At 47.0% G+C, this 12,355-nt stretch overlaps 1 protein-coding gene across 2 annotated transcripts in view; it reads left to right on the forward strand.

The window, feature by feature from the left end:
• LOC120896901 (protein obstructor-E-like) overlaps nt 1-5,581 on the forward strand; it is a 36,961-nt gene extending 31,380 nt beyond the window's left edge. Inside the window, exons 3-6 of one of the 2 annotated variants that reach the window (XM_040301411.1) lie at nt 1,410-1,634; nt 3,118-3,306; nt 3,788-4,017; nt 4,623-5,581. In XM_040301411.1, the coding sequence (XP_040157345.1) occupies nt 1,410-1,634; nt 3,118-3,306; nt 3,788-4,017; nt 4,623-4,709 (731 nt within the window). In that variant the 3' untranslated portion in view covers nt 4,710-5,581. The remainder of the gene's footprint in view (nt 1-1,409; nt 1,635-3,117; nt 3,307-3,787; nt 4,018-4,622) is intronic. The other variant, XM_040301412.1, reaches the window with a different exon arrangement.
• The last annotated feature ends 6,774 nt before the right edge of the window (nt 5,582-12,355 follow it).

A 12,355-nucleotide genomic window follows, 5' to 3' on the forward strand; every position in this document is an offset into this window, starting at 1 on the left:
GATAGCGAACAAAGCGTGTGTCGGTTGTGGTTGTGTGCGATTCAATTTGTGCAAATGCTCTCACGACCGGCCAGCCCGGACGAAGCGGGAGACGAGCCTGGGATCGATTTGCCGAGGCCAGCACGCCAAAGTCTGGCACGTGTTGCAACACGCGGCCGGATAATCAGCCCCAGCTTTTGCAGCTCTTTGTCCGCGCGCGCTGTGTGCAGGTGAAGGTGGCAGTTCAATCACGGGCCTGGGCTGTGGGCAAAGTGTTGTAGAGCGGGTCGGACGGACGGTTAGGAGGACAGGACAGGGTAGGGAGTTTTTGATGAAGTTTTCCAATCAGAGCTGTTTATTCGACGAGGTGAAATTGAATTGACAGAGTGGCATTTAGTGGCGCGGCTTTAGAAACGGCGACTTGGCGGTAGCCGCTGTAGGCTGTTTTTGATTTGATTGGTTTCGGCTGCCCGTTGCCGTTGCGCTGACTGGATCGATCAGAAATAGATAGCATGAAACGGGATTGTACGTTGTGTCGAAGAAACAAAAGTGGGTTTAGTCTGAAAACAGTCAGGCAAACCGTGAACGTTTAAACCATAAGCGGGCTATGATTTTCTAGTGTAAGGATGTGCTCTGCTTATCCTTCCTTCGCTTGCCGTCTGTGAACTTTATGCCTTTATTGTGAAAGACTTGCTGTCAAAATGTGCCACCCGCCACAGCACTATCGTGCACTAAATTTATTCTTCATTCGTCAAGCTAAGTTCATCAACCGACCGGGAAGGAAAGTTTCACTTTAGCAACAACTACACCGTCCGTTGGAGCATACAGACACCACGAGGAAGCGAAGGTTTACTCGCGGGTTTTGCCCCCTAGTTTCGCCCCACGCTAACGGTATTCAATTACATTGGAATGTAATTAAAAGTTGTGCTGTCTCGCGCTCGTGCGTGTGTGTCGTGGATTTGCGAGCTGTTCCATCCGCCCGCCACACTGTCTGTCAGCGGTACACTGTTGGGCTGATCAGCGCACGAGATCGACGTCGAGTGTGGCGTCCTTATGTTGCAACAGTGTTTTCATTTGCATTTACATTTCCTTGCCTTCGTTCGGAGCCGCCGTCGTCTGTCAGCGGCTGGCTCAAACTTACCGTGTGACATAAGAAACTTGAACCAAGCAGTCGTCCGACGTGACGAGGGAGCTTTAGGGGGGTGTTTTGTTCGCTTCGCATGTCGACACGGTGACTTTATTGGCTTACGCGGCCAGAGGCAACAGGTACTTTACTAGGCGAGCGAAGTGGAATGCAATAGTTTACGGGGTTTTTCACTTTCATCCAACTAGCAACAACATTGTGTGTGTGTGTGTGAGTGTGCGCGTGTACAAAAACCGACAACCGACAAACTCACCTTACTAACGCGCTATATCCGTCTTTGAAACAGGGCTCGCCAGTGGACAGCGCCAGGACCAGGAGGACCCGTGCAAAACCAAGTCGAAGGTGGTCGGTGACGTGACGTACTGCGATCGGTACTGGGAGTGCATCAACAACCAGCCGGAGCTGTACGACTGCCCGAACGGGCTCGTGTTCGCCGGCAAGCACCGGGGCGTCACGGAGGGCTGCGACTACCCGTGGCGTTCGAACTACTGCGACGGCAAGCAACTGGCAAGTAAGTATTCGTATGTGAGTGAGAGAGATGAAAGGCAGATGTAAGGAGGAAAACGTCGAAAAGGGTAATTTTGCTGCACAGATTGCATAACTTTTGGGCGTTTTTGGCGTGATGTGTGTTTTTGGACGAAGAATGCAGAAAACAGAATGCAACTTGCCACTATTCCACGAAGTATAGTTCATAATATAACGCCCTATTTTGGTTTCGTGCTGTACAGCATCCCGCTTTTGATACAAACGAAACCATCTGAGACAGAAAACACATCCTGACTGTTGTTGCACCACGGTGAAGAAAGCGGCCCAAGGTACAACTTTGCAACAATCGTTCGCTTTGAAGTGCGAACCCGGGCGGAATCGAGTTGAATCGTAGCGCACTATGAGTGTGCCCCAGCCCGTTAAAAACATCAAACCCAACCGGAATGGCAGCGCGAAACAACAACAAGAAAGAACCGATAGAAAAGAAAAGTAAAAGCTCTTGAACGTGAAACAAAGTTTGCCGGTGCATTTTCCGCAAATTAACCCAATTCGCCGGGCATTATGCAGCACTGCCATGAAGCCGTAACATGAAGCGGGCCACCCTTTTGCCTCAGCACAGCAGAACTCCGAATTAGCAGAGCTCCATCAAAGGGGAGGTTAGGAGTTCAGTGTACACTCCTGTACGGGACCGCTCATTTATCGGTCCAGCATTGCAGGAGGAGGAGGAGGAGGAGGAGTACGGCGGGTGTAGGAAGGACGCTGTATCCTCAAAACAGTACTTACGGTACAGTACACGCTAACTGCATCAAAGCAAGCGCTGCTCTCCCTCTCTCTCTCAGGTGAGAGTTGGGTGCAGGCGGGATCTCAAAACTTAATCGAGCTCGGTTTTTGATAGTCTTTGTTCAATTGCGCGCGCGTCTTTGGTGGGAGAGGAGGGGGTGTGCAGGAACAACATGGACAACAGACACTAGAGTGTGGGGGTGGTCCGTTCGGTGGTAGTGAAAAGGTTGGTTTTTCGGCGATGTTGCAACAAAAGAGCTGAAAATTGAAGTGTGCACTTGTGTGTGGACGTGCCTCGCCAGCAATGGGAGGGTATTTTTTTTGCTATGTTCCGGCGTACCGTCTAATGGCGAGGAATCGTCCCTTGGAGAGCGCAACCGGGGGGAAGGGGGGGGGGATTTTTCAATGCGAAATCGACGACCGAAAACTTTACTGTACCACCGCCGTGTGTAGGAACGACAACCCGGAGGCACATTTTGGGTCGGTGTCGGAGTGTCGTTTCGGGTTAAAGCAGAAGGGGGCGTAATGACCGGGTGCAAAGTTTGTCCTGTTGTTTCGGGTTTGTTGCTGCAGGAGGTGAAACCGTATGTCCGGTGTTCGTTGCTGCCTGGACGGGCGATAATTTTAATCCCCCCCACCGATGCTTGCTGCCTATCTTCTCTCTCTCTCTCTCTCTCTCTCTCTCTGGGACAATACGAAACTAAACCTCTCCGCTACGACACTGCCAGACGGACCAATCTCGACGGAGCACTGCGATTGGCTGTACGGCATCTTTGGGCACGAGACGTCCTGCACGCGGTACTGGACCTGCTGGAACGGTACGGCGACGGAGCAGCTCTGCATCGGTGGGCTGCTGTACAACGAGAACGCGCACAGCTGCGATTGGCCCGAGAACGTTGATGGATGCCAGAAGCACCGTAAGTAAAAGAAAATAAAACCTGCACCAGTCGTTTTTCGTAACACATCACACACAAACACACACACATACACACACACTCAGACGAAACGATACAACGTGCAATACAAATAACCCATTGCACGGGGAAACAAAACACACAAAAAAGGTGGCAACGGCAAAGGGCTTTATGGTGACAATTTGTTAGAAAGGACGTGAGAATGAACGGACACACGGACGACCGAGGACGAGCGAGGTTTGAATTCGTTCGTTTTAGTTTCCGATTATGTCGTTTGAACAAATTTAAAAGTAAGTGCTACGGTATTTATTGTGTGAGAGACAAAAAGGCAAACAAAATCAAAACCGTTTGAAGGAAGGTTCCCTATTAACAAAGCAGGAAATTCAGGAAGGGATGCCAAAGCTTGCACCCGATAGAGATTTGTTTTTCTAATGTATTTCCTTTTTTCTTTCGCCATTCATGGTACCTCCCACCGTACTTACAGCACTCTGCAACGAGGATGCGAATGGCAACGTGCCGCTAGGCAAGTCCTGCAATCGCTACTGGCAGTGTCAGGGTGGCTACCCGCGGCTGCAGCGCTGCCCCGCCATGCTGGTGTTCGATCGGCGCAGTCTGCGCTGTGTCGTGCCACCGACCGAGGACTGTGATGTGCCAACGACCCCGCTGCCCTTGGAATACGAACCAGAACAGCAGCAGCAGCAGCAGCAGGGCAAGGTATGTCTGGGAAATAATTACTTTATAACGATACAATCTAGATCTGTCTTGAAATAAACGAGCAAACGATCGCGTAGGCTGAGGTCGATTAATTGGTACGTTTGGTGCTGTGAATTGCATACTGTTTGGGGGGCAAACTCTAAAGAGCAGTGGTTCAAGGTATGCAATCCGCTGTTCAATACGTACCATAACATCACATAATATTCAATTTGGAAGAATCAAAGGATTAAAGGATAGAATTGAATATGGCCGCTCACAAGCTTTTTAATAGAATTTTCTAAGACATGAAGCGCCTTAAAGTATGCAAAAAGCTAGTTATGTTTTATTCATGTTATGTTTTTTTATTACACTGTTTTTTGTGGTTTACGTTTCTTCGTAATTTCTAAAGCATGTCTTGCGTTGATGAAGTTTATGTAAGGATTGTTTTTAGATGATCGATCGCCTATGAAAACATTTCTAGCATTTTAACACATTAATGCACACCATTGTATACAATATCTCATGCCAATGCCCGCCCTTTTTTCTTTCTTTTTCTTTTCTTCTTCTTCTTCTTCTTCTTCTTTTGCTCCTTGTGCACCAAACGACCTACGTCGATTTGCTTTCAGGGAAATCCAAACGCCATTTACCAACCGTCCGGCGCCGGTGGACTGCAGGGTGGCAAATTGCAATCGGGAGGACGAAACAAGAACTAAACAATCACTGTCATGCCACCAACACATAAACACACCCCATACCCACACACACAAAAGTTCCGACTTGTGGCCGAAAATCGAACGATGAACTGCTTGCCTGGCCATCCATCCCACACCACCCGACTACATTCCCGAGGGCACTGATAACGTGCGAGCGTTGCGTGTGTTGCTTATCTTCGCTTCAACTACCGCTCCCCGATCAACCGTACCTCTGCTCCGCAACCCCGTTCTGAATCCGGTTCCCGTTTGCATCCCACCGCCGTTAGCATTCCTGGGAACGCATTCCGTTGCCTGGTTTCCGAAACGATTCCGAAATAGGGTGGAAATTGGATTGGAGTTTTTTTTTCTCGGCGTCTTATGGGTGGCCCATCCCACCTTTACGCTACATTGTAGCCGGCGAGAGGAGAGCATCATTTCGTAGCCTGGAGAACAAAACTGTTCGATGTGGATGCTGGTGAACGACAAACTGCAGGGACATTTCCACAACTGTCACCGACAGGAGGCTAGGCGTGCGAGCGAAAATGGCGCACAAATGAGCTCTAACGGCTAACTTAATCAACTACGCCACCGTCACTCTTCTAGCCTGCTCGAAGCGAAGTTTAATTCATCCAAGCAAACCGTTGCCACAGTTTGGTCCTTCTCCCCCCCCCCCCGCATTCCATATTTCATTGCTGACACTGTTCCATCACCCTACACTGTTGTTCATCCGTAGGTCCGATCCGTGTACGATGCGCGTGCGTTTCGGGCGCGAAGGTAACAAGCTTACCTTATTTTATTCCCATTGTGTCACTATTTAAGATTGTGTAACGTACGTTTAAGCCGAGGACAGTGGAAACTAAAGCGTAAATAAAAGTGTAGAAGTAATCAAGGATCGTGTTGGTGTGTGTGCGTGTTTTTTTTTACTGCGACGTTGCGAAGAAAACGAACTCTCTCTCTCTCCAGAGGGAAAAGACGGTTTTTGTTTTTAATCACACTTGGCATACACATTGGGCCCGAGCCACAAAGAAGCGCAGGGAGAAAAAGAAAAGTAGCGTAAGTAAAAAGTTTAAAGCCATAAATATCCACCACCGGGGGGAGTTGGGTGCAGCAGCTGGCTGATGCATCCGCCTCTAATTGCACCGGGAAAAGGGCGATGCGCGCGTGCACACCCGTGACAAGTACGAACGATTTAATATCTTCTCTAATATGACAGTTTTATGTGCAAAGACGATGTCTTCTCCCTTCTTTTCGCGCTTTTCGCACTGTTTCGCCAACGGTTATATTTTGTTTGCGCAAGCGGTGGACGTGCCATCGTCCGTTCTGATTCGGGCAGTTCGTCTTCGTTTTCCGTTCGGGACTGGACGGAAAGTGAACAGCAAACAGAGAAAAAAAGTTATTTTCTTGCGTTGATTTGTGTGGGTGTGCGTGTGTCTGAAAGGAAGAAGAACCCATGGTGCGGTTTTGTTGAACGGAATGAGAACCAAGCAGTGCAGCTTTACTTGCACCAGCCGAATGACGGCTAGCTAGCTTTGGTTGGCTTGCTTGGCTGTTTTCCTCGCCACTCCCACGGGGGGTACGCAGTGAAAACAATAAATGAAAATTGCCAACGGCATGTTGCTGGAAGTTTTTTGCTCCCTTTCTCCCACCTCTCCCCTTTTTCGCGTTTTCTTTAGCACTTCCTGCACCGAAACGGAGCAGCGAGAGCGGAACTCCGATGAGCCTAGCGGGTAGAACAATTGTCGCCGCCGCGCACACACCAGAAAGAAATGCCGCAGGACAGCTGACAGCGTGCACTGCACAATGCAGTTTCGGGAGGCGGGAGGCACAGGAAAGTGAGGGGGGAAATCATATTATGATTTGTGGCAATGGCAATAATGTTTGTGTTTTGTTACGTGCTGCGGAAGGAATGGCAATGAATGCGAAACCGAGGCAAGTTTGCTATTGTAAAGCAAATGTTTTCATTGTTTGTTTCTGTGCACCAGCAGTACCAGTGGACAGTTTACAGCAAATTGTGGAAAACTATAGTGGATGAAAAGTAAGCAGAAAGTCGCTTAATTTATTCCCTCTCTCTCTTTTTCTCTCTCCGCAAGGACTGGAATGCATTTTAAATATAAATATAAAGACAAAATTAACTCCAATCATACATTGGATGGGCTCTGATTTTACATTATTACAGGTTTTTATTTTCATTTAAATTGCTTACTTTTGGCTATAGAAGTTTAATACATGTAGTAAGATGAGTCTGATTGTCAAAATATTAAACGTAGTTAGGCAAGAAATGATAAAATTGCCTTAAACGAGTTTTTTTTCAATATTTTTTTTTTTGAGTTACAACTTGTATGGGGGTTTGATTCCCATTATAAAACAATCCAATTTTCCAACGCTTCATTCTATTGCGTATTTGTGCGGGCTGTGTCAAGTCGTACATCGCAATCACTTTCCAGCGCACTGATTAATCTCGACATGATCTCGTCACCTTCCCACGGCCATAAATCGTAGCGCTACGCTGCTGTACTTGAAGGTTAGCATTAAACTGTGCTTTACGTCTCTTTATGCTCACAACAACAACAACAACAACAACGACAAACAAAAAATCCCCCCCCCACCCCAGAAATCAAAGTGACCCACTTCCGTCATATTTCACGCGTGTAGAAAATAAATTTGGACAAATGTAAGGCCCTGTCCCTGTCAGCCACATCGATGATGGCGGCGAAATTGTTGTTTCCCGGTCGTTTATTTTCGCCTAGGTGAAACTTTTTAAATTCCCTCAACGAACGAACAGAGAAGGACACCCCGGGAGCAAGTCGAAATTAAAGTCCAACTTCCAGTAGCCCTCACAAAGCCAAAAAAAAAAAAAAAGACTGAGCAGGAAGGCCACATCCATCACGATCGCACAGAGCGCCTCGTAGAACGCCGAACGTGTTGGAAAGTGTTTTTCACTGTTTTGTGCTACATTTTCGCGTATTTGCTCCGCTCCGTCAACGTTCTCCGCCTCAATCTAACACCAACGTGCGCTGCGCTACGCTGCGCAGTGTGTGTGTGTGGCTTTATCGTTAATTTTTGGACATCAACATGAGTTTAATGGCGGCTTCCAAAATTGAAGCTAACGCAACGGGACGGCTTCAGCCGGGTGAAAATGTTACTTCATGTCGGAGCAATGTTCTTTTTGTAGTTGTTGTTGTTGTTGCTGTTGTTGCTGTTGTACGCTGTTCTGTTCGCTCGCGTACATCGGACATTTGTTACACGATGCTACTTTTCACACCACACCCGTGTCCCGTGGGTCCTCCGTGGACTACGTTCGCGCGTAGTGGGCAGAGTGTAAAAAAATACATCATCGTACGGCATGATCATCCGGCCCGTACCCGTACCCCCGTTCCTGTGGCTGGTACGTCCATCGTCCTTGGCGGTTCGCTGTGGTTCCGCTCACCTTCCGCCCCACGGAAGCTCGGTAAAGAAATCTTTATCATAAGCCTCGAACAACGCCCCGCACATCGGGAGGTCCGCAACGGCGGTCGTGGTTTTCGCCGTGGCTTTGCACAAGGTTTTACCAATTTTCGAAGCATAACCATATCGCCCCACGCTGAGAGACGCGCCCAGCAGGACGCCGGGGAACGCCGACCGACGGTTACTCAGACCGCGTTCCAACCACTTCATTCGTCCAATCTCTCGCAGAAGAAGTAGAAGGAAAAAAAACGCCCCACACACACACATACACATAGAACAGAACATTCCCTTCCGTGGTGTGGCGAACAGCTGTGTGTGTGTCTGTGTGGGGGAAATCTGTGAAATTAATGCCACAAAAATTACCACTGAATTTAAAATTAATTAAAAACAAAATTTATTGGAAAACTTTTCGCGTTTTACCACGACCAAAACAGGTGGGGGGATACGGGGTACAGCAGTGAAAGCACCAAGCACTTTCTTGGGCCAGATCTTTGTGGGCGGTGGTTGCCTACTAACATCGTGCTGATCGTCATTTTCCATATCCTGTTGGGTGGTTTGGGTGGCAAATGGGGCGCAGTGGTTGGCCTTACATCCGAGGCCATTTAGTTTCTTGCTAGCGCTGGGTGTGGAGATTTGGCTTTTTTTTTCTTCCGCCTGCTACGATTATGATTGCTCCCCCCTCCCCCCAGGGTATGGTGAGCTTTTTGCGAGCTTTTTTGTCTGTGGCGAGAGTTGTTTTTCCTTCGCTTTTTTGTTTGCTACCTCCTCATTCAAGCAGACAACCCCAATTTGCTCGATCAAGCAGACCGAGAGTGGAGCACAAGCGGGGTGGAGACTGGTAATATAAGACCGCTTATTAGTTGGACTCGTGGTGTGACAAATTTAAATGCAAAACAACGGAAGAAAAACAGCTCCACAGTGAACCAGGAATGGGGGGGAAGAATGTCATTTTATTCGTTTTTTTCCTTACCTCCCGCAGGCTTCTTCTCACAGCATCATATCTCATTATCACGGTGGAGAATGAAACACAGTTGCACCACCGCCACCTCTTTATGGTACACGATGCACGAGGGAGCAAAACAACGCTCGAAGAAACTTCCACTGGTAAAGTTGTGCCGTTTTGGGAGGGTGAAGTAAACCGAATTAGACCGAAGGGACCGGAATGGGAGGACAGGAATATAAAAAAAAACACGTAGCCAACCAACAGCTTAACACAGCTCAGACGTATTGCAATGAAAACGGAAGGTGGGGAAGAAAAGGAAAAGGTTGAAGCGGTTGGGTTCGCTACCGCCAAATGGAAAAGTTTAGAATGTAAATAAAACTATCCTTCCGAAAAGCGTTGCGGGAGATTTGTTCCGTTCAGTGGATTGTCCCTTCGCTGCACTCGTCGTTTGCTTCTGGAAGTTATCTGTGTGTGTGTGTGTGTGTGTGTGTGTGTGTTTTTTAGTTCGCTTGTTTGGATTTTGTTTTGTATTTACCTCTATAGTACCCGGGACAACAGCAAGTTGGTAGGATTGCATCACGTTTTCGTCTCTCTCGTCCTGGTGTTTCGCTCTCGATACCGTTCCATAAAACTGACCACCACTGAGCCGAGTGGGTGCAATTGAAGCTTGCAAAGAACATGGTACTATTAATCTGGCTGCATGGAGAGATGCAATGGGATGCGATAGCTTGTGATAGTGAGCGTGAGCATACAGCGTTGTGGTGGCGATGTGGCAATTAAATGGTTAAGCTGGGGAGCTTGGATGATATGAGCATGGATTAGATGAAACAGTCAAAAGAAAGAAACTGGTGATTATTTTAATATTTATAACACAGCTTTTAATCATTATTCAAAGAAGCATAGTTTGGGATAGTAGGTAAATCATAAATTAAATTATAGAAACTATTTGACCCTTCGATTCTCTACCGCACGCAATTCATCTTGATATACTAGATAAGCTAGAACTTCCCTGCTCGCTCCTGCATTGGCAATATTCTTACCTAATGAATCGCTCGTACGTCGTGAAAATTGATGTGCACAAGTCTGAAGAAATAGTCAGCAGCTCAGGAGTGTCACAAGGAAGCAATATTGGCCCGCTTCTCTGCATCTTATTCGTCAACGATGTAACCCTCACATTACCTCGCGATAGTGTCAGGCCATACACAACACAGGTCGGAGTATGTTCCTGCAAGACTACATCGATACCTTCTGCTTGGCGTGCAATCGCAACGGCCTGACTGTCTGCACTGAAGAATGCTTTTGTGTGTCCTTTTTTCGATGCAAGTGACCCAATCACTGCTACCTACTTCATAGGCGGCACCGCAGTTAATCGACACAATTATGCCAAAGACGCGGGCATTCTTCTAGAGGCATGTTTGCATTTTTGAACAGCAATATCGATGACGTTGTAGCCAGAGGAAACTAACTACTTGCGCTGACTATACGGACAACTAATTAATGTCGCAACCCTATGTGTATTTAGGTTGTCTACAGTAATGTCGTTCGCTCGATCTTGGAATATTCGTGTGTAGTCTGGAACCCAACTACTGCTTCTTCAGCTGCTCGACTTGAGGAGATTTAACAAAAGCTCACGCGATATGCCCTAAGCCCTGGCAGGTCTTCTAGGCCTTAAAGGTTCTTTCGGTTAGAAGACGCAATGCACTGTGCTCTTTTATCGCTGGTCTGCTAAATGGCTCTATCGAATCATCATCGCCTTTGCTGCATCGCATCGATATCTAACAGGTTGGCTGATGAGTCCCCGGTCTGACACATAGATGGCGCCGCTAGTATTAAATGCATATTATTTTTATATAGTACCAACCTTCAAATGATTCGTGTCAAAATTTGACGTCTGTATGTCAATTAGTTTGTGAGACAGCGCGTCTTTTGTCAAGCAACTTTTGTTATTTTGTTGTTCCACCAAGACAACGCACCGTGCCACAAGTCATTGAGAACGATGGCAAAAATTCATGAATTGGGCTTCGAATTGCTTCCCCACCCACCGTATTCTCCAGATCTGGCCCCTAGCGACTTATTCTTGTTCTCAGACCTCAAAAGGATGCTCGCAGGGAAAAAAATTGGCTGCAATGAAGAGGTGGTCGCCGAAACTGAGGTCTATTTTGAGCCAAAACCGAAGAAGTACTACCAAAATGGTATCAAAAAATTGGAAGGTCGTTATAATCGTTGTATCGCTCTTGAAGGGAACTATGTTGAATAATAAAAACGAATTTTGAAAAAAAAAAATGTGTTTTTCTTTGTTAGACCGGGGACTTATCATCCAACCTGTTACGCACCATCCTGACCACTTAGATATAGAGAGACTCTACGGGTTGTTCGGCTCCCAGCTCCAGCGCTGGTCGGTCTGACCCTATGTTCCGCATGCCGGCCGAATTCTACACTGTTTTCAAATGCTTTGATTTTAATATTTCAACCCAGTGCTTCAAAGAACGTGTACGGCTTCTGCCGTCGCCGCAGTGAACTGTGATAATAAGCTTGATTTTGCTATGTATCTTTTGTACTGCTGCCCACCTTAACTAGTTCGTTGAAGATTAGCTAATAATAGTATAAATGCTTGATATTTATACAAAATGTGAATGTATGGTTTCAGCAAATTATTCTCTACGTAACTAGAAGAAACCTATCAAAACAGCAAATGTTCTGGCTTCGAAAGCCCCTTCGCTCATCTTTTCCATAATCAAACAATGTTTCCCACTTCGCGCGTTCAACCTTGTTATGCTTGATCCGGTAAAATAGTGTAGTGCTCAAATGCAAACAAAGCGGCAGCATAAAATGAAACAAACTAACGAACCAACGCTACGAAGAAACATTAAAACACTAACGTGCTTGCGGTTAGGCCATACGCCGAACCCAACCCGCCATCGCTTTTCCCTGTCTCTTCAGCATTCAATGTGTGTAAGAGTGTGTGTGTGTGTGTGTGGAAAAAAACGGAAATTGAAATATTTACTGAAATTTTATGATCATTACAATGGCGGTGTTACCGTTTGCTGCCACTGTGTGCAATGGTTTTGTGTGCACACTTACAAAATATTCCTTCCAAGCACACACACACACACAGTTGCAGCGGAATCCGAAGCTATCCGAGATAGACCACCCAAGCGCACTGCGAGCTGTGCAGTAATTGAGACCGGGAGTTGTTGTTTTTTTCACGTTTTTGTTTCGGGGTAAAAATTTTAGAACGATCAGCCAGTGGCCACTTCGACTGCTGGCAAAACAAACCGGG

This window comes from Anopheles arabiensis, chromosome 2 (assembly GCF_016920715.1).
Source record: "Anopheles arabiensis isolate DONGOLA chromosome 2, AaraD3, whole genome shotgun sequence".
Classification (NCBI taxonomy): Eukaryota; Metazoa; Arthropoda; class Insecta; order Diptera; family Culicidae; genus Anopheles; species Anopheles arabiensis.